The 20,535-nt window shown below is 40.1% G+C and overlaps 1 protein-coding gene across 4 annotated transcripts in view; it reads left to right on the top strand.

Moving 5' to 3' along the window:
• The window catches only part of LOC134205733 (nuclear pore complex protein Nup153), a 47,030-nt gene extending 28,278 nt beyond the window's left edge, over positions 1-18,752 (top strand). The window contains exons 4-8 of one of the 4 annotated variants that reach the window (XM_062681289.1): positions 55-956; positions 1,057-1,173; positions 1,398-1,541; positions 9,891-9,976; positions 18,530-18,752. In XM_062681289.1, the coding sequence (XP_062537273.1) occupies positions 55-956; positions 1,057-1,173; positions 1,398-1,541; positions 9,891-9,976; positions 18,530-18,611 (1,331 nt within the window). In that variant the 3' untranslated portion in view covers positions 18,612-18,752. Of the gene's footprint in view, positions 1-54; positions 957-1,047; positions 1,174-1,397; positions 1,542-9,890; positions 9,977-18,529 lie in introns of all 4 variants that reach the window. The other 3 variants (XM_062681288.1, XM_062681291.1, XM_062681290.1) reach the window with 3 other exon arrangements.
• The last annotated feature ends 1,783 nt before the right edge of the window (positions 18,753-20,535 follow it).

The raw sequence follows: 20,535 nt of genomic DNA, 5'->3' as shown, positions 1-20,535 counted from the left end.
GGTTCATAATTTTTAGATATTTTGATGCAACATTCAAACACATATAAATTTCAGGTGCCCAAAAGCCCACGGGTCCATCCATCACTCCTAGCTTCAGTTTCGGAGCTGGCGTCGCCAATTCTCCTGCAACATCTGGCACGACTGCATCCTCCAGCACGGGAACCACTACAGCATCAACATTTTCCTTCGGAGCAACGACATCCAAACCAGCTGTAACAACAACTACGCCGAGCACTGGCACCACCCCGGTGGCGGCTACGTCAAGCTTTGTCTTTGGTCAAAGCGGCCAATCTGCAAGCAAGGTAGTGCCCACATTTGGCGCTGATGCAGCGGCGCCTACATTTGGAACATTTGGGGCAGCAACACCCGCAACCGCGACTATGGCAGCAGCCTCCACAGGAGGAATTTTTGGTACTGCGACAACTACTGCAGGATTCACTTTCGGAGCAGCAGCAACTTCTGCACCACCAAAACCAGTCGAAACAGCATCCTCTTCCGCATTTACATTTGGAGCTAACAAGAGCAATCCTTCACTTGCCTCTGCTGCTGCACCGGCGTTCGGATCACCAGCTGCGTCAACGTCTAGCACGCCAATCTTCGGCAGCCCATCAACTAATACGCCAACATTTGGCAGCTTCGGCACAGCTCCAGCGAACAGTAATACCAGTTCAGCACCGGCCTTCGGTTCCAGCACATTTGGCGCGAATGTTCCGGCTGCATCGGCGACAGCTACATCGGGATCGATTTTCGGTCAACCCACAGCGGCAGCTCCGGCTTTCGGAGATACATCAAACTCCACGGTCGCCCCAGTGTTCGGTGGTGCAACTCCCGCTTTTGGGGCAAGTAGTCCGTTCGGCGGCTCGGCTACAGCGGCTCCCAGTGCCGACGAGCACAATCCGAAAAAGATGTTTCAGTTTGGTTCTGGCGCATCCACTGTAAATAATCAACCTGCGGCGGTGAGTGTCGATAATAGCTCATTGATTATCATTTGAGTAAATTAAGTTCGAATTATTCAATAACCTATTTTATCATTCAAATTCATCTTAGCCATTCCAGTTCGGATCAGGCAACAACAATAATAATAACAATGACAATACCGCAAAGCCGTTCTCATTCTCAGCGAATTCTACGCCCAGTTTCAACTTTACCGCTGGATCCAACGTTGGACAAACGGTAAGTGCCTCAATTCCCGAATTGGTCCCACAGACTTTCTTCCATTACTTATATTCCAAAACCCTCATATCATGAATAGATTCGAAGTAATCCCTAGAACCTTCACTACTAAATTTCTCATTCTAAATGTTTCTTTCCGTGTCCCACCAACCTTCCGAAAAAAAAAAACTGTATCTGCCCTCGTTACACACTTCGTTCCGTTCGCCCACATTCGGCCCTCAAAGTCGGCTCCCTTCACATTCGGCAGTAGCCAACCCGTTGCTCCGGTCGCGAGCGGTGGTGTCTTCAGCTTTGGAGCAACGACCGGAGTGGGCCCAACGGGAGCGGGTGCAGCCGCACCCGGCACCGGACTCGGAGGAATGGCTGACGTACGTGTTTTTTTTTAACTTGAGTACCTTTTTATTGTGGCAAATAGCGTTTTCGACCTAGTTTATCGGTTCCTTGATTTTATCTGAGTGTAAAGCGTGAGCGTTGTCGATTGGTACCTAAAGTTGCATAACTGTATCGTGACATTATCGAAGTGGTAATTCATACTTCATACTAACCATGACCGGAGCGGGTCATAAGGATGCGTGTTCTCGGTTCTCCGTTCGTGTTAAATTCACTATTATATACCCATCTCATTTGCATATCTCCAACGCACGACATCCAGGATCTTTGCATGTGTTTTGTATAGAGTTTCTTTGTTCACGTTTTCGAAATGGAATGGTTTGAGCCATCGAGGTTACTAATTCATGTTTATACTAACAAAATCTGCATTAGACCTTGAAGCATTTTGTGTTTGCGTGTGAAATATTGCACTATAAATGGATGACGGGATGTACCCACATCACATACACATTTCGATTAATTTGTGCTAACACGTTGTTTCGAAATAATGCGAAGAACAGGACGAAAATTTTGAAGAAAATGGTAAATGTTTGTGTTTTTTGGAGAAACTTAGTGGAATCAAAATACGAGTTTGTTGCATGGTACATGCAAGAACGGGTAAGCAAGATGGTAAAATATTTGCAAATTCACTTCAAATTATACACGAGCTGTAACATCAGCTAGAGTAGACGTTGTCTTAAATCGAGGTAACCAATTTTTGTTCGAGAACATAGTTATTTCTTATTTTTATAATTTTCTAAGACACAAACGTCGACAACGACCTGGAACCTCAATAACGAACATTGGGCACCTTGGTGATCAAACAAAAAGACGAATATACTGTTAAAACACAAAACCGTTGCAAATACGGAGGATTCTTTGTTCAAATGTAGAAGCTGATCACAAAATTGTTTAGGATCTGCGATTGTTTTGGTCTGTGATGGTGCTGGGAAGCACCAATTGAGTGTAGGTGGTACGTCCTGTACGATGGTGACTGACGTCGACATCGATGAGTGACAAAAACGGTCAATATACGGAAGGATCAATAAGACGCATCAAAATCCATGGCCAGGAAAAGGTTTTGAAAAGTTGGAATATATGGTCACAAATATTTCAAAACATGGAAAACCCAACTAAAGCATTTTGTTTGCCTCATCATTGCGTTCTAGAACCTACCAGCTTGACAGGATCGTCGACCGAAATGTCCCTCAACCAAACCTACGGTGCGGAACGATTTGGTATCCATTAATTTGATGCTCCAAATGTGTATGCATGCAATCAGCGCGGATACTCCAAAAATGAATCGACAAATGCAGATGCATGACGGACGCACTGTGGTGTGACGAACCGCTGTTGTTACTAAATGCAGTTGCTGAATAAGAACAAGATTATAATTCACTTGATGCTAAGCTGTGGAGAAATCCTTATACATCGACGATCTGCATGCGACGATCTGCAAGCTTTGGCATACACAAGGAGTGTTCGAATTCGGATGAATTACTAGACCCGTACTAACAGCAGCTAAATTATTCATGATATGTGGAAGGAATTCCGAGCGCATCTAAGACATTGGACGGATTGCAGATTGAGTCTCGACTGCAATGGCGCCTGGTGCTTGTTTCATTACCTGATCTGTATAACGTGATGGAAGTGCTGAAATAAGTCTGTATAGGAAATTAAAACACCCGTGAAGAGCTACATGCGGTTCTATGCTCTTTTCGAAACAGATATGCTTAAGAAAAATCTTGTCCTCGCCAACGATGCTGATCATCCCGCTCTGGATATTGTCGTCGACCTACCAGGCCTGATTACGTTCGACGATGATCCTGACGTTTATCAGCTATACGATCAGATTATGATAGTATTTGTGGTGCTATCTCATGTATTGACTGGTCACCGATCGAACTTGGTGTCTCAGTAGATGATTCTTTTAATTATTTCAGTTGCCAAATCCGTCGTATAATTGCGGAGCACATGCCCTTGTGTCGTCCAAAGCCTAACCGAAGTAAGGCAAAAGCTTTGCGACAGTACTGTAAGAATCGCACGGTGATTATGAAGCAGGAGTTCAACCGTTCCAGTACTACATATCTAATATACCAGCCTCATGAAAGAATAATTCCGAGCCATTGAAAGTCATTTCGAGTCTCTCAAAATGAGCCTTTGAATCTCTTGGCTTCTGAGCCTCTTGAAGAAAGTCTTCCGAGCCTCTTGAATGGCGGCTTTCAAGCTACTTGAAAGAAGGCTTCTTAGCATCTTGAAAGGAAGCTTCTGAGCCTCTTGAAAGTAGTCTGCCAAAGAAGAATTCCGAGCTTCTTGAAGGGAGGCGAACCTCTTGAAAGGAGGCTTCCGAGCCTTTTAAAAGGAAGCTTACAATCCTATTGTAACGAACAACCGAGCTTTCCAGAAAAAAATGTTCGTGCCTCTTAAACAAAGGCTTCTGAACCTTTAGGTTCTGGATTTTAGTTCAGAGAATATTCTTAACATATAATTTAACATTTTGTTTCAATCAGGTAGTGAAGTCATTGATTTTTTTTTTATTTTTTTTTTCATTCCACTGTTTGTTCTTTTGATCATTTGTTCCGCAGCCCTTCATAAACTGTGTTGGTTGTGGAGGGTACATTATGTACAGGGTATTTTTTTGTAATGGAAAAAAAAAACACAATTATCAAAACTTCATCAAAAAGTTTTGATTGGAATTGTAATAGTTCCGCCATCGCATTTTCGCAACGGGTACCCTAGGGATACATGTAGCCCAGGTTGAGAACCACTGGTATATACAATCGATTGCTTTATCGTCGTTATGTGCTTCGAATGGTATTAAGAAACCCCAAAAATTGTTGGTCGTTTGTTAACTTCAAACGAATGTATGTAGGACTGCCTTCGTTGGAGAAGAATTCGGCAGTTCCAAGTTGGAAAGATGTAATCTGTTCACTCAACATCTCCTAAGTACTTTCAATGTCACAAGAGCCACCGCCGATCAAATAGCTATTGCAAATCAGTTCACACCAAACAATGCATTTGATTTACATGCGTTTTCAATCGATGAGCAGACTGTTCTGTCAGTCATTAGAAAATTTAAAAGCTCAAACACGGCCGACCAGATGGTATTCCGTCGTCTATGCTTAAGAATTATAATTTGTTCTATGTAATTCGCTGACTAATAACAATTTGTTCTAATTTGCTGACTTTAAGGTCACTCCTGACGGAATCCAAGATTAAAAGTGCTCGCTTTTTCGGGGGCACACCAATCGATTCAGAGGCGGCGCACAACTGTCATTTTTGTTTATTTTGCTTTGCTGCGTCGCAGCATGCGTGAAATAATAAAAATGACAGTTGTGCGTTGCTTCCGTATCGAGAGGTGTGCCCCCGAAAACGCGAGCACTTTTAATCTTGGATTCCGTCAGGAGTGACCTTAACACTTAGCAAGGCTTTTCACACTGTCGCTCCAGGAAGGCAAGTTTCCCGATGAATGGAAGATGCCGAACATGTTTCCTGTTTACAAAAAAGGCGATAAAAGGAATGTAAAAAAATACCGAGGCATTACATCCCTTTGTTCTTGCTCCAAGGTATTCGAGATAATCATGAATGACGTTTTATTCAGTGCTAATAAAAACGTATATATCGACAGCACAAAACGGTTTCTACCCAAAGCGATCGGTAGTAACGAATTTAACTAAGTTTGTTTCGCTGTGCGTTCGTACAACAGACTCTGGCGGTCAAATTGATGCAGTTTATACGGATATGAAGGCAGCGTTCGAACGCGTCGACCATGGAATATTGCTTGCAAATTGCTTCAAATACTTCTGGTGTGCCACAAGGAATTAGTAATCTGGGACCTCTCTCGTGCACGCTGTTTATCAACGAACTCTCCCGACTTCTACCCACTGGTTGCCGTTTGTTCTACCCGGATGACGTTTAAATCTTTATGATCATCAACAGCATCGAGGACTGTGAAGAACTGCAATCGCGCGTGGATCGAATAATGGCGAACTGATGTTCTGTTAATCTTTTGACGCTGTAACTGTAATGCTATTTCCTTTCATCGGAAGTACAAGCCGATAGTAATTGACTACTGTTTCTCTGGTACTATCCTCGAGAGAGTAAATCAGAATAAGGATTTAGGAGTCGTACTGGATCAAGACATGACATTCAAGTCACACTATCTGTACTGCTCTCTAGTTCGTTCTACCCTTGAATTTTGTGCTTATTAAAGCGTCTGGATCTCAAGGCTCGAATCCGTGCAGCGTAGATTCGTGCGTTATGCACTTCTGTACTTACCATGGAGGGACATCTTCCCGCATATGAAGACCGTTGTAGATTACTTGATATTGACACTGCAAGGTGCAGTGGCGTAGCAAAATAAAATGGTCGGGGGGGGGGAGGTTTATCTGAAATTTTTTTTTTGAAAAAAAAATTCTTCTAAAGATTTTGTTTTTTGGGGGTGGGCTTATGTCCAAGGTGCATATTATTTTTTTGTATTCTTTCTTGGTGTTTTACATCATACGTACAGTTACTACATACCAACTGCTGTGCTCGAAGTCGTAGCTTCTACTCGGGAACCTCTCGTCACTCGTGTGAAGAACTGACGATAGTGGTGGCACAAAACGAAGCTACACTGAGCTCTCTTCCTTTGATTCCATCGTCAGACGACCCAACTAATTTGACCACATTCACGCTTGCACATTTTTTGGATAGGTAGAGAGTTTCAAGCAGTACCCAATACTTCTAACGATTGCATTAAAATGTGTGTTAGTCCCAAAAATTGCTTAATCCACATTAGGAACGCATGTATAACGGGAACACTATTGTGACAACTTGTGCAAAGGAAGGCAAAATCAACTTTTACAATTGTGTTTTGCTTGTTTTGGAGGAGATTAAAAGTGTTATCGTGTCAAATGGATATGGATTCACTGATCAGAACATGTTTTTTTCTTTATTCAAGGTCTACATCAGTGGTGTTCAGCACTTTGAGCGTTTTTTCGTCAATTTGCTTCTCACACAATAAAAATGAGCTTTGACCATACAAATTAGCACTTGGTCGGAAGCTATCAAATATATCTATCTGCTGAGGGTAATAAAACGGATATTGGTGTTAAATTCACTCCATATGAAATGATCAAGGCAAAACAAAGGTGCGGCCCGCGGACCGCAGTGTAGTTTTACTTTGATCAAGTCGAACAGAGTGATTTCAACACCAATATTCGTTTTTATACCCTCAGCTGATATTTGAAAGCTTTCGTCCAAGTACTTGTTAGAAGAAAGCCTTCGAAGTGCTCTTGGCTGTACATTAATGTTAATCTGTTCCAAAATGTCACTACAATCTATTCGGCTTTCTCTTAGCGGTTCCAGATATGTAAGAGACCGCGAGAGTAAATCGTCGATTTCCCCTCTTGGGAAAAAATGTTGCAAAAAGCAGTTTTTTTTTTAACGAAATCGAAATACAACCACATAAAGCATCCACCGGATATAATTATGTCTGCGCTATTGGATGATGTAGTTTTGAAACAAACATACTTCCCCCATCCAGCTGGAAACTGCGTTTTCTCCTCGGTGGGTGGTTTTACTACTAGGGGGTGGTACGAGCACGTGGCTGTCTTTCTCGTCAATGCTGGATGACGGTAATTTGAGCCTTAATATCAAATCGCTCCAAGATTACTTCACAATCAATTCGACCCTGAAGTGTGTCAGCAATCGTCATTGCCCTTGCTGTATCTCTTCTGGTGCGGAGCAGCTCGAGATCTATTAAACGACATCTGCTCTCGTAGCTCGGCAACTGGAACGGATCCCCCAAGGAAGCTTTCGAAGCGCGAAACGAAGCAAGCAACGCTGGATGGATTCTACTCTATCAGATCCATTGTTGTAGGCCGGGCTCCAAACAGGGACTTCATACAATATATATTGGTGGTCGTTGAAGAACGTCCAGCAGTAAAACACTGCTGATCTGAGCAGAGATGTTGTTTTCAATGCAAGATGATAATCAGCTCGAAGAGCTTCGACAACGCACTCAGCGAAGTTATGCCTCGGTAATTGTTAAAGTCACGCTTACTGCTTTTTTTTTGTGTACAGGAAACATGTGGGCGTGTTTCCAGCAGGATGAAAATGCGCCGCTGGATAACGAAACTAAACAAACGCTGAAGCGGTACTAATAAGCAGGAGATGTGTTTCTTCAAGAACGATGCTGGACTGTTCGGGACTGTTCGATGATTTCAGTTGAGATGCAGCCTTGGAAATTGCATCCGCATCCACATCGAATGTATCAAGCGTTTGTCCAATCAATGGCACGTTGATAGTAGCGAGGGTGGCTTGGTTATCACTTACAGTTTCATTGTTAAATACGCTGGAGAATTTTTCAGCGAATAGACGACACGTTTCTTGGGTGGAAGTGGCTATTTCTTCAACTGGTAGGTGAAGATTTCCAAGAGATTTGCGGCGTTCCCTAGCACGATAATTTCGTCGATTGTGCTGGCCGTTTCGATAATTGAAAAAAATGATTGACAATGAGCATTAACGTATTCAACGTCCCGGGTTCGATCAGGAGGAATATACAGCACGCACAGAAAAAGATTACTGTCACCAAGCTGGATTGTCATCCAAATCTGCTTAAGACTCGCTCGTGCGGTTTTCGCAACGATTCGTGCAACGACAGCACGCACAGAAAAAGATTACGGTCACCAAGCTGGATTGTCATCCAAATCTGCTTAATACTCGCCCGTGCGGTTTTCGCAACGATTCGTGCATTCAAGCCGGTTTTCGCAGCACCCAAAACTCCACCACCTGTTGATTTACGACTATTGTCACGACAACGATCGCATCGAAAAACTGCGTAGTCCGAACCGAACACCTGGCTGGAAATCGTGTTCTCATTGAGCCAAGTCTCAACCAGAACAATGACGTCGTAGCAATGGTCGGCGACTGCAAGGCGATAGTCTATCACATCGAGTTCAAACTGTTTTGATATTGCACTCAGCGATGTTATTCTTCGATAATTGTCCACGTCACGTTTGTTCCCTTTCTTGTGCACAGGAAACATTTGTGCAATCTTCCAACATGAAGGAAAGATGTCACTGGATAAGGAAAGTGGGAACAGGAGGAGCAACGGATTCTGCAAACTGGAAATGTGTCTCTTCAGGAAATTGGACGGAACACCTCGGAAGTCGGGACCAGGTTTGATCGACAACTTTAGCTTTGATGCTGCGGAGGAGATCATCTCTTCGCTGATGTCGATGATACCTAGTACATGGCCGTAGGGAAATATTGTTCGCTGCGTTACTCTGTTGTCGGTAAGCTATTCATCGGTGAAAAGGACAGCAAACTTTAGCGAAAACAGTCTACAGATCTTCTGCAGTGATGATGATGTGTATAATGCACTAATTCGACAACTGGTTCTATAACCATAACTTGTAGATCTACCCTATCTCCGAAAGCACCAACAACAACAACGAGACTTCATCACGACGAATAGGCACATTGGTGGGGCTCGTTTGGTTTGGTTCAGATTTGGGGGTAATCACAAATGATGATCGCTGGTGATCAAATGATGAAAATGAAATTTTGAGCGTAGATAGGTACTGGGTCGTAATCAGAGGCTATGCTTCAAAAATATTACAAATGCTGTAGCCAGTCATGCCTATTTGGATCAACAAATGTTACCCTTGGAATATCACTGTATTCATGATTTTCACCTTTTATGATGTTTAGATAGATGTATGTGTTATAGAAAACAATATCTTTTGCTGTATCCGAATATGTGTTTGTTTAATTTTAAGTAGCCTTATCCATGTTTCGGTACAATCGACAACGGCCACGCTGTACTCCAAAAGTTTTTGGTGAGTAAGATGTCGCACTCGCTTTTTAAGATTTCTGTTTTCTAATTCTGGTTTTTGTTACTGCCAGCACCTTCTCACATGATCCCGTATTCGAAAGCATTTCATCGTTCCTCCATCTTTTGCTGTACTGCTTGCTACATATTTCACCTTGTACTTGGCTTATTACACAATTGTTACCCATGAAAATCGGCTCCCATTGGCTACATTTTCCAACAACACACTGCATCCGTATCCCTTCTCCATCATCACCACCCATCTCTCACGCACTTTACACTATTTTTGCTTGGCGTTTATTCTTACTATTTTTTCAAAGATGCCTCCAAACAGTTTCACCGGAATATCTGTCCAGTTCCGACGAAACTAGATCCTTGCAGGAAATATCTACTGTAAGATGCAAATTCGAACTTTCGTATTTTTGTTTTCTTTTACTTTCTTTCTCTATCTCTGCGCCTTGTACCACCTTATTGTCTCCCAACTGCCTACGCGCGGAATCATTATCGGTTGCTCTCTCCCAATCCATAGGCTGGTAATGTAGCCCGGCCAGTGGCGGCCGCCCCAACGGCATTCCAGTTTGGTGCCACCGCGATGCCGCAGCAGAATCCGTTCGCGTAAGTATTAACACCATGTACTACTGATGGTTTATTTGTTGTGTAAATAGAAGTTAATTTTCTAAAAGTCTGCTAACCATGTAATCACACGCCTGGCGAACCCAGATTGTATCCCTTATTTGAATGTTTTTGGTTTTTGTAATGTGTGATATTTTAAGTAGGTTTGCGTTTTCATGTAAACAGTTCATTCCACATCATATAACCTAATTATAAATAGAGAAGTTGTCATATTTCATTTGAAAAAAACAATTCGTGAGTACCACAAACCACTGATTTGCCATAAAATGGAGAATCAATTCAACCAACTGTAATATCATTCAATTTTGAGGTTTCTAGGATTGTCATGTATATAAAAAATATAGCAATGATTACTACGGGGGAGTGGAGATCGACATGCGCTAACGTAAGAAAGAATATCTAATTTCATCGAAATACTTTCTAAGCTCTGCTAAAGCCATTTCTTAACCATAAGAATTCTTTTGTATTTCCACTGAACATATTTTCTTCTTCGACATTTTCACGGAAAATTCTTTAAAATTTCCATAACAGGATATATTTCTTGACATTTCCACTAAGAATTGTTCGAAATTTCCCCGAGAAATTTTTCCGAATTTTCACGGAAACCCTTCCACGGTAAATCCCATGATATCACAATGAGGTTAACATTCTGTTTAAATTATATTATTCCTTTCTCAACATCGTTTAGAAATACTTTTTATTTATTCAAAATAAAGATGTACAGCACTGTCGTGATCCGAACGAGATTTCTAGTCTCGACCGTTCGTCGCAACAATATTCAGCAAACTGATTCTCATTTCGCTCTCCAGATTCAGTATAAAAATACTTTCGCAAATTGTTTGGGAGATTATTCAGAAGTTCATTCAGGATTTGCCCCACAGATTGTGTCCTAAACTAGGTCACGGTTTGGAATTTGTTTTGGAATACCATCTGAAATCCGCTAAGAATTATTCGAAAAGTATATTTGAAGATTACCGAAGAAAATTCTTTCTGGAATAATATCCAGAATCTGTATGAAATTTGTCATCATTTTTTTTACATGGAATTCCTTATAGATTTGTTCCAGTAAAACTCCTCAGGAAAATTTGATTTGAACGGAAATATTATGGAAGAATTCCTCCACAAAATCCTTCTGGGATACTTTCTGTAGCTCCTCTAGGATTTTTTCGGAGGTTCCTCCAGGCATTCTTTTGGAGATCCTCCTGGAGCTCCTCCGTAAGTTATTCAGGAGTTATTCTGGAAATTCCTCGAGAAGTTCATTCAAGAATTCTTCCGGATTTTTTTTCCAGGGGAATTCCTGGAAGAACTTTCGGAGGAATTCCTGAAAGACCTTCCGGATGTTTTTTTTTAAGGAAGAGAAAAATTCTAGATGATTTATTGCAAGTATTTTCGAATGGTTTCGTTAATGAATTTCAGGAAGAATTTCCGAAGGGAAACCCGAAAGAGGAATATTTGGAGTAATTTCAGTACACGCCCGTTTCAAACTACTCAGAGACTGAGTAAAATAGTAATAGGGCAATCTCGAGCAACATATGATTAGGGCTGAAAAACCAACAATGCTGAACCGAGAAAAATGAGGTTCAAGTTTTCTATAAGTAATTCAATTCATTTATTGAAGTAGAAGCTCAATTCAATGCAAAAACCATGTCAATGCCATACGTAAATGGTTATATTATAACAGCAGATAAAGATTAATTGTAAAACTATTCGAAATCTTCAAAATTTCAGCTAAAACAAAAGTCGCGCCGTTTACTCGCATTACCGGCAACATGTCTGGTTTTTAAGCCGTTTGCTCAAAGCTAGTAACACCATCGGATTTGTTTAGATTTGTTAGCCAGAGTAGTTCTGCTATGCGACATATCAAAAACCTAGTAAGAATAAACATTTTGAAAAAACTTGAAGCTAGTTTTTTCTAAATAAACAATATATAGTGAACGGCCTAAAAACCAAAGCAAACATTCCGCATGGTAGTTAAGGACGCCAACAAAGGACTTAAAAACCACTATGGTGCAAATTGTTCATGAGACGTTCACTCAAAATAGCAATAAATGTGTTTTTTTTAAGAATTATTAAGTACGGAGTTTCACCTACGATAAAGAATCATTTACAAAGCAATCGTTTATGCTAGAAAATGAAAAATCATGGTTTTGGTTTATAAGCCGTAATCATATGTTACGCGAGAAATGATCCGATAATTATTGTTGGTTATAGTTGCGGTATTGTCTTCTACGCAGAAAATACGAATTAAACACTGCAACCCACATTGTTGTTCGGTAACATTACGTGTCATAACACAAATCGGCAGGAAACATATTCGGAATTACTCGAAACTGGTCTTTGACCCTACCGTCTCTTTGTATCTCACCGAAATCTCTCATTTTTCGTAAAAATGGAACTAGGGGGGATGACGGCTTTGGCAGGTTTTGTACTATTATTGGTACGGGGGTGTTTAATGACTGACTATGCTCAAATTTGGCCTAAACATCCTTTGCTTATCAAAGAATATTGGGGCCAAATTTCATAAAATTTGGTCGACAAAAACCCCCCTGACAATAATAGAACAAAACATGCCAAAGCCGTCTTTCCCCCTACTCAAATTTCGAGTAGTCCCACTTTTACAAATAATGAGTGAGATTTCTGTGAGAAAAAAAGAGACGGCAATACAATTTTACAGAGAAGTTTGAAACTGGCGTCCAGGATTGGCTGGAGGAATTCCATGCAGAACCGGCGAAACTTTTATTGGTAACTTCTGGGAATTTTTCAGTTGAAACTTCCTGGAGGATCTTCGAGTTGAGCTCCTGCTGAATTTTCAATTGAAACTTTGAAGTTTTACATGTTGGACTCCACTTGAAGGATTGGAATTTTCAGAAGGAACTTGTAGACGATTTCCAGGATCAATTTCTGGAAGATTTTCAGGACTTTCTTGGATGAATTTACGGACGATCTTCAGTAGAAACTGCTTTTGGAGCATTATCAGGAGTGGTTGCGAGGATCTGGATTTTCCGATAAAAAAAATCAGCACATCTTGCAGCTTTTTAAATCAAGCTTCTGAGTAATTTTCTCCCATGATCTGATTTGTCGTAGCCCACAATGCAATGCCAGTGTACTGGTGATGTACGGTTTGGACGTTTGGTGATCATATGTTTCGATTCGACGCTGCAAATTTCGTAAACGCGGCCAGCACTTGCCGTAGCGTAAAATGTTGGAGCTTGTACATGGCTTTGCAATTGATGGCACTTTTCGGCACTTTTTATTTCACTAAAACAAAAGTGCAGTAGACCTGTTGGTCTACTGACCTATTGTCAGATTTTCTGGGTATATAATACACTGCGCGGCTTTTGTAATGCACAAAACTTCACGCGGCGAATGACTGTCGAAAGGTACGGCCGTGCCAAACGATACATCTCAATGTTATTCACCCATAAGAATCAAATAAACGGGGTGCAGAAAGCGCGGCGGTTCGTTTCCTGAAGGGTAAGCCGCGTGCAATTTTGAGAGAATCAGGCATTATAACAACAATGTTCATTTGGCTCAGATTTTGTCAGTTCTCGATGCCATAGACACAATGTTTACTTGGTATTAAACTCAAATGTATGTTTGTTATACATTTAACAGTTCAGAAATATTGAAAAATTGGGGGAAATATAGGGTACAGAACCATTTGGGCAGCACCCCCTATTCCCGTCCGCAACCTTAATAACTCGACCGCATTCCAACCAAATGTACCAAATGTACAAAAAATCAAGCCATTTGGTCGGAACGCGGTCGAGTTATTAAGGTTGCAGACGGCAATAGGGGGTGCTTCCCAAATGGTCCCGCTCCCTAGTTGCCACTGCCTTGCAAGCAGATAAATAGGGGACAACAAAAATAAATGAAAGGTTTTTAAAAATAAGATTTTACGTAAAACAAATCAAAACAAAGTACGTTACATTTTTTGGTGAAGAGTCGGAAAACGCATTATAACACAGAGAACAGACATACAACTCCGTTTTCAATCGTTTGTAAGAACTTTAACGGTCGTATTAAAACGAAACACAAGTGGCAACCTCGTGAAGGCGCTGGCATCGCAAAGTTCCTCTCTTCAAGAAGCTGTCAAAATTTGAGGCGCCACTACCCACACCCGATGTGCTTCAGTAAAGGTGTGGGCCAAAGTCCTCTAAGTCTGTAGTAGTCGGCAAAATAATGTAACCAAATGTCACGTCTTTTAAAATTATACTGAGTATGCCAGACGTGACTTCACATTCGGTCGCCTTCGGCAACCCAGCTGAGAGTTTCTCTCTCAAAAGAGCGAATTTTCGTTGCACAAATACTACTTGAGGGTTTGGCCCACACCTGTAGTAAAGCACATCGACCCACACCTATCTAGACATAAACAACAGATCCACCTCCTCACTCCTCACCTCCATACGATGTTGCATTCTCACACTAACGCAAGCAACTTTATTGCCATCAAGGAGCGCATGGTTTGTTTTCTGATGAGATGTTTCGCTAGTGAGTAGCAGCTACCACATTCGATTGTTTTTTCGTTACTGAAATTCTTTTTAATATTCACTGTCTCTTTCATTAGCCACAATCGTCGTCACCAGCCAGCAGCAAAGCACTACAGGGATGAAAAAGCTATAATTTGTGCTCGAAGATTTTCATGAATTTCCAACTATTTAGACATGTCCCGTTTAGTTCTTTCATTCGGGTGATGAATAAGAAACTATTTAGCATATCCGGGCGCAAGTAGCTTCGAAAAGTTATATTTGGTAATTGAATTAAGATGCTTGAACAAACGAAAATGCATTTTAGACGAATTTGTTTTTTACCTAGTTGGTTCCATAGTGCATGAAAAATAAACAACAACCGATACCACGTGCTGGAACAGGCGGCAAGCTTGGTATCATTTTGGCGCGTAATATTAGTGAACTAGTATAATGCTTTTGACATTACGATGTTCTCTATACCACCTCTGAATCTGTACTTGGGTACATCTTTTTGAGCCCAAGTTACACATATGTTATGTACGTAAAGGCTATATGATCACTCCAAAACCAAACTTTTTATAGAAGGCTCGGAGACCCATAGTGTTATATACCAATCGACTCAGCTCGACGAATTGAGGTGATGTCTGTTTGTGTGTATGTATGTATGTGTGTATGTATGTATGTGTGTATGTATGTATGTGTGTGTGTATGTGTACAAAATTTTGAAGACACACTTTTGGAACTTAGCATTGGTCGAATTAATCGCAACAAGTTCCATTCGACTGAGAATCCTGTCCCATTGTTTGCTATTGAAAATTGGCCAGATTGGACTATGGGATCAAAAGTAATGACCAAAATACTATTTTCTATGCGCAAAACACGCTTACTCACTCATATTTTTTTAGTATTTTTTTGCACGAGAAAGGCACTAACACTGCTAGGTGGATTAATCAGAGTTTTTTGCATATTTTTACAAAACCAGCTGGTAATTTTGGAAGCACGATATGGCTAGAATGAATTTTGTGAAGTGAATTGCTGAAGTGATTTTCATTTGTTTCATTTTGTATTTTCGAATGATTTTAATAGCTAAATTGGCAATATGCTTCAAATTGTTCTGTCATTATGAATATGAATCTGAAACATTCATTTTCCCAGCAGCTGTTCTAGATTCATTTTTTATATTATTCAATTGTCAAAATTCTATTCCTTGCAGATTTGTACCACGAATGAATTACGAGATTTGATGAAATTGTCCAGAATCCAAATACATTTTGCCTCGCATTTTCGGAGGCACCAATCTCAACAAAGATGCAACGATAACTTTCATCTTTTTATTTTGCTTTGCTGCGTCAGGACAGTCGCTTCAGTTTTGATAATAGGGGTGATCGGGGCAATATGGGCCACCTAAATGAATCGTTCCGAAAAGCGCTAAAAAGCTCGAAAAATCATCGTTCAAATGTAGTTGACTTATACTAGGGAGTGTTATCTTTCATATTATGTCGATGAATGATAAAAAAAGCATTTGGAAATTGTTGGAATGTACTTTTGAAAATGTATTGATTTTGATGTGTGTTCCCGACTATACGGGGCAATACATATGAGCCACCATTTGGGGCAGTATGGGCCACCCTTCCAAAACTATTTTTTGGGAGAGAAAAGTGGGGTAATATGGAAGAATATGATATTCCTACAACAGTTTAGAGTATTCCATACCAAATAAAATTATTAAACCGCACAACAGCCGACTGAACCAGTTTGCCACTCTTCACCGTTTGAACAGTCACATTTCAATTGATCGATGGTCATTTTTTCTGTTCCGATCGCAGTAATGTGGTGTTCTCATTTTTCCGTCATGAATCTAACATAGATGATAATATTCTTGTATTTGGCAAATGAAATAAGAACTTGTTCGCATATTAAGGCCTGATATCTTGCTCTATTGCCCATATTGCCCCATGGAGACATGGTTTTGGAAAAAAAAAAGTTTTGTGATAAATTCAGATTTGTATCAGTACAAACATGTGTGCAAAATATTCAAATATAATAGATCTTTTGATTGTGTTGCATTTTTGACCTGTATTTTAATCAGTTTTTTGTAAGAACCTTATTTATAAACTTCAAATCTTATAATAATTTTGCCTATGCAGAGGAAATTTACATTTTCAAGTGTATTTTCATGTACGAATTGAATTTTAATGCGGTTTTTATGTTGAGGCATAGGGGTGATCGGGGCAATATGGGCCATCTAAGGAAATCGTTCCGAAAAGCGCTGAAAAGCTCAAGAAAACACTGTTCAAATGTAGTTGACTTATACTAGAGAATTTTACCTTTCATATTACGTCGATGAATGACGAAAAATGCGTTTGGAAATTGTTGGAATGCACTTTTGAAAATGTATTGATTTCAATGTGTGTTCCCGACTATACGGGGCAATATGAGCCACCATTTGGGGCAGTATGGGCCATCCTTCCAAAACCTTTATTTACGCGAAAAAAGTATCGTAAAATGGAAGAATATGATATTCCTACAACAGTTGTGAGTATTCCATACCAAATAAAATGAAAAAACTGCACAACAGCGGACTGAACTGATTTGCCACTCTTCACCGTTTGAACAGCCACATTTCAATTGGTCAATGGTCATTTTTTCTGTTTCTATCGCAGTAATGCGCTGTTGTAATTTTTCCGTAATGAATCTTACATATATGATAATATTCTTGTATTTGACTACTGAAATTTGAACTTGTTCGCATTTTAAGGCCAGATATCTTGTTCTATGCAGGTATGCCCATATTGCCCCATAGAGACTGGTTTTGGGAAAAAAAAAGTTTTATGATAAATTCAGATTTGTATCAATATAAACATGTGTGCACAATATTCAATTTTAATATATCTTTTGATTGTGGTGTATTTTTGACCTGTATTTTAATCAGTTTTGTGTCAAAACCTTATTTATAAACTTGAAATCTTATAATAATTTTGCCTATGCAGCGAAAATTTACATTTTCAAGTGTATTTTCATGTTTGAATTGAATTTTAATGCGGTTTTCACGTTGATGCATATGTGGAGCATCCTCTTAAAGATCATATAACTTTTACATGATAAAACTTGTCAATAAGCTCAAAATGAGGGTGGCTCATATTGCCCCGTATGTTCATATTGCCCCTACTGCCCCTATGTAGTGCCCTTGAAAACGCGAGGTGGAATAACGAAAAGTTCGTCATTTTATCGAATGCTTCATTTTCAGCAACACGGAGAAACCATCGAGTTTGCTCTATTTTGCTCCACAACTAGAATAGTGGTCTAAAATTTAGAATGGAACTGAATCACTCTAAAAAACTTAATAATTTTATCAAGTAACTATTGATTTATATATCGTTTTCGTTTCCACTAAGTTCAGTTATGATAAATAATTTTTGTTCTAGCATTTCTCTCAAAGGTGATTTCTTCCTGTTGAAATCTTTGTAAAAAGTCGTGGGAAGGCAAGAGTACGCTTTAACTCGCAATGCTAATTTTAATAAATATAGCGAACAAAAAATATTTCTTGCAGACATCAAATTTCCAGAAGAGTGAAAAGCAGGGTTTGTGAAATCGCTCGCAATAGATAACGAGTGGCAATAAAAGAGAGACAAAAACTTCTGTGAATAATAACAAGCCATGAAAACAAGTTTATCGAACTTAGGTACAAGTGCGAAAAACTGATTTGGAATCGAAAGCCATTCCCCACCGAGAGGCTACGAAAAATGCTTCGTTCTCGCTTATTTTATGTTGGAGACCATATTTTTTCACACAGCTGTGTGAAACAAGTTGTAGTGCGTCATCAGAACAGGTGGCCCCGTAATGGTGCCTTTTTAAAGGCATTTATCATAGAGTATTATGTGGTAACATATGGAGTCATCACAATAGATTGCATCATTGTGAATATTCTAAAATCAAGCACTCTCCTAAGTTATAAAATTTGCCTTGCGTGTTGAAAGCATGACTGCGATTTTCCTTTTTGTATTTTTCTAGAATCGTATACACTCCACAATATTAACCGATTTATGTTTTTATCTATGAACATCAGCGCCACAAGTATACCTGGTCAAACACAGCAGCAGGCCGCCCGGAGGAAACTCCGCGCCGCAAGACGTACCGTGCCCCGGTAGGAGCCACCAGACACCACCAAGCCGCCTCACCAGCAGCAACTTCAGTACCGAACAATGTCGCTACTTCTACTGTTACGATTACTCGCACCAAACACCCTAACCTAGTATGGACAAAGGACGGCCAGAATAGCAGTAACAACAACAACAATCCGACACGTACAACGACGACAGCTATGACGAGCAGCGCCAGCGCCGGGGTGGCAACGATGACAGGGGCAATGCTACCCCCGCCGCAACCATCAGCACCGCAAACCTATGACAAATCTCGATTCCGCTACGTCTCGCCGGAGTTGAAGCGCAAACTGACTTCCAACGGCAGTCAGCAGCAACAGCGACAGCCAGCAGAACAGGAACCGGACAACACGATGTCATAAGAAAAAACAAATAGACACATGGACGGAAAGACATTGTTACGTATGCGGTGAGCATTGTAACAATAAGTGAAAATTTAAGGGGATCCTGGGGACGCCATCCGGAACGAAATGGCTCATACATAACTGCACCCAATTTTTTGTACAGTCGAATTTGAGGAATCTAGGCCTTTTCCCTTCTCTCCTCCTGAATGAAGGAATTAAATTATTTAATGGGATTTATAGCGGCTGTATGCGTCATCCCGAGGTGGACGCTCCCCAATTGACCCATACTTTTCTAATGTATATGAAATATATTGAACCGAATGAGAAATACTGATCCAGAAATCAAAACAGAGACAAAGAATCATCAATTGTGGGAGCTCTTTTCCCATCGCTAAATAAAATTGTAAAATGTTCCGTAGCTATGTGATTAAGGGAAAAGAGGTTTGCACAGCGCGGATCAACTGTAATTAAATAAATAAAAAATAAACTAAATCTAATTTATAGATAAGCTTCACACAAACATTACGATAGTACGATTGTAGGATGCTTTAATAATTGAATTTGAGAAGAAGACATACGGAACGACGAACGGAGACAAAACTAGGACGGAAAGAGTTTAATAGATCGTAAATGATCTGAAACGTTACAGTGAAAGTTGTATAAATTAAGCGATACTGCGACTACTTCGCACTTAAAAATTACCACAAGAAAATATCATATTAGTAGCATTTTTCTTATTTTTGTTTGCTTTCGCCCACTTGTTTATAATGATTTTTGAAGCTCGAATAAAGTTTTCGGTTTGAAATCACAGCTTGTTGATTTTTTCACCAGCTCAGAAACTGGTTGATTGCAAGAAAAGAAGTGGGATAAGAACTGAAGGGTTTTGAATCCTTGTAAAAAAAAACTGATGAAGACATTCATACTTATATACATACAAACACACACACGCATACACACAAACACACACCGACGTACCATACTAACGTGAAAAAGAGAACGAGTTTATTTTTCTGTTTAGATACTAGCGAACTTATACTTGAGTACTTGCGACGAGAGAACGATGATGAAAAAACTAAAAGTTGTTATACCTATCAATTGAAATGATATTGAGATATTGTTCAGGCATCCTTCAATGTATAGACTTTATCAAAAAAAAAAAGGATTTGCGTCTTTCCGGGGTTGGAGGGGGTACAAAAAGCGGGGGCGATACGTGAGATGGCGGTACGATTGAGGGGCTCCTTGGAATGGGAGTATGCTAGCGATGGAGAAGGAGTAACAGCCCTGCTTTTTTTAATTCGTTTATTTAAAGGTTCACTCGCCGTACCCAGCTTAACAGAGCCAAAAACCATATTAAATTTACTATTTTCTGGTATATCCCGTCCCGGATTTATTTTTCCTGAGCATTACTTTTTTTTCTTTTCGCACAACTTTTAAAATTGTATCATTGTGAACCGTGTTTCGGGACCATTGGCTACTACAAACTTTTTTGGTTTTAATTGCATCCTTTCGTTTTGGAAGGATTATATGCATAATAACAAGTAAATAACGATTTTTTAACATGATCTTCT

This window comes from Armigeres subalbatus, chromosome 1, assembly GCF_024139115.2.
Source record: "Armigeres subalbatus isolate Guangzhou_Male chromosome 1, GZ_Asu_2, whole genome shotgun sequence".
In the NCBI taxonomy this organism is placed as follows: Eukaryota; Metazoa; Arthropoda; class Insecta; order Diptera; family Culicidae; genus Armigeres; species Armigeres subalbatus.
This window is presented reverse-complemented; position numbering and strand designations above follow the sequence as displayed.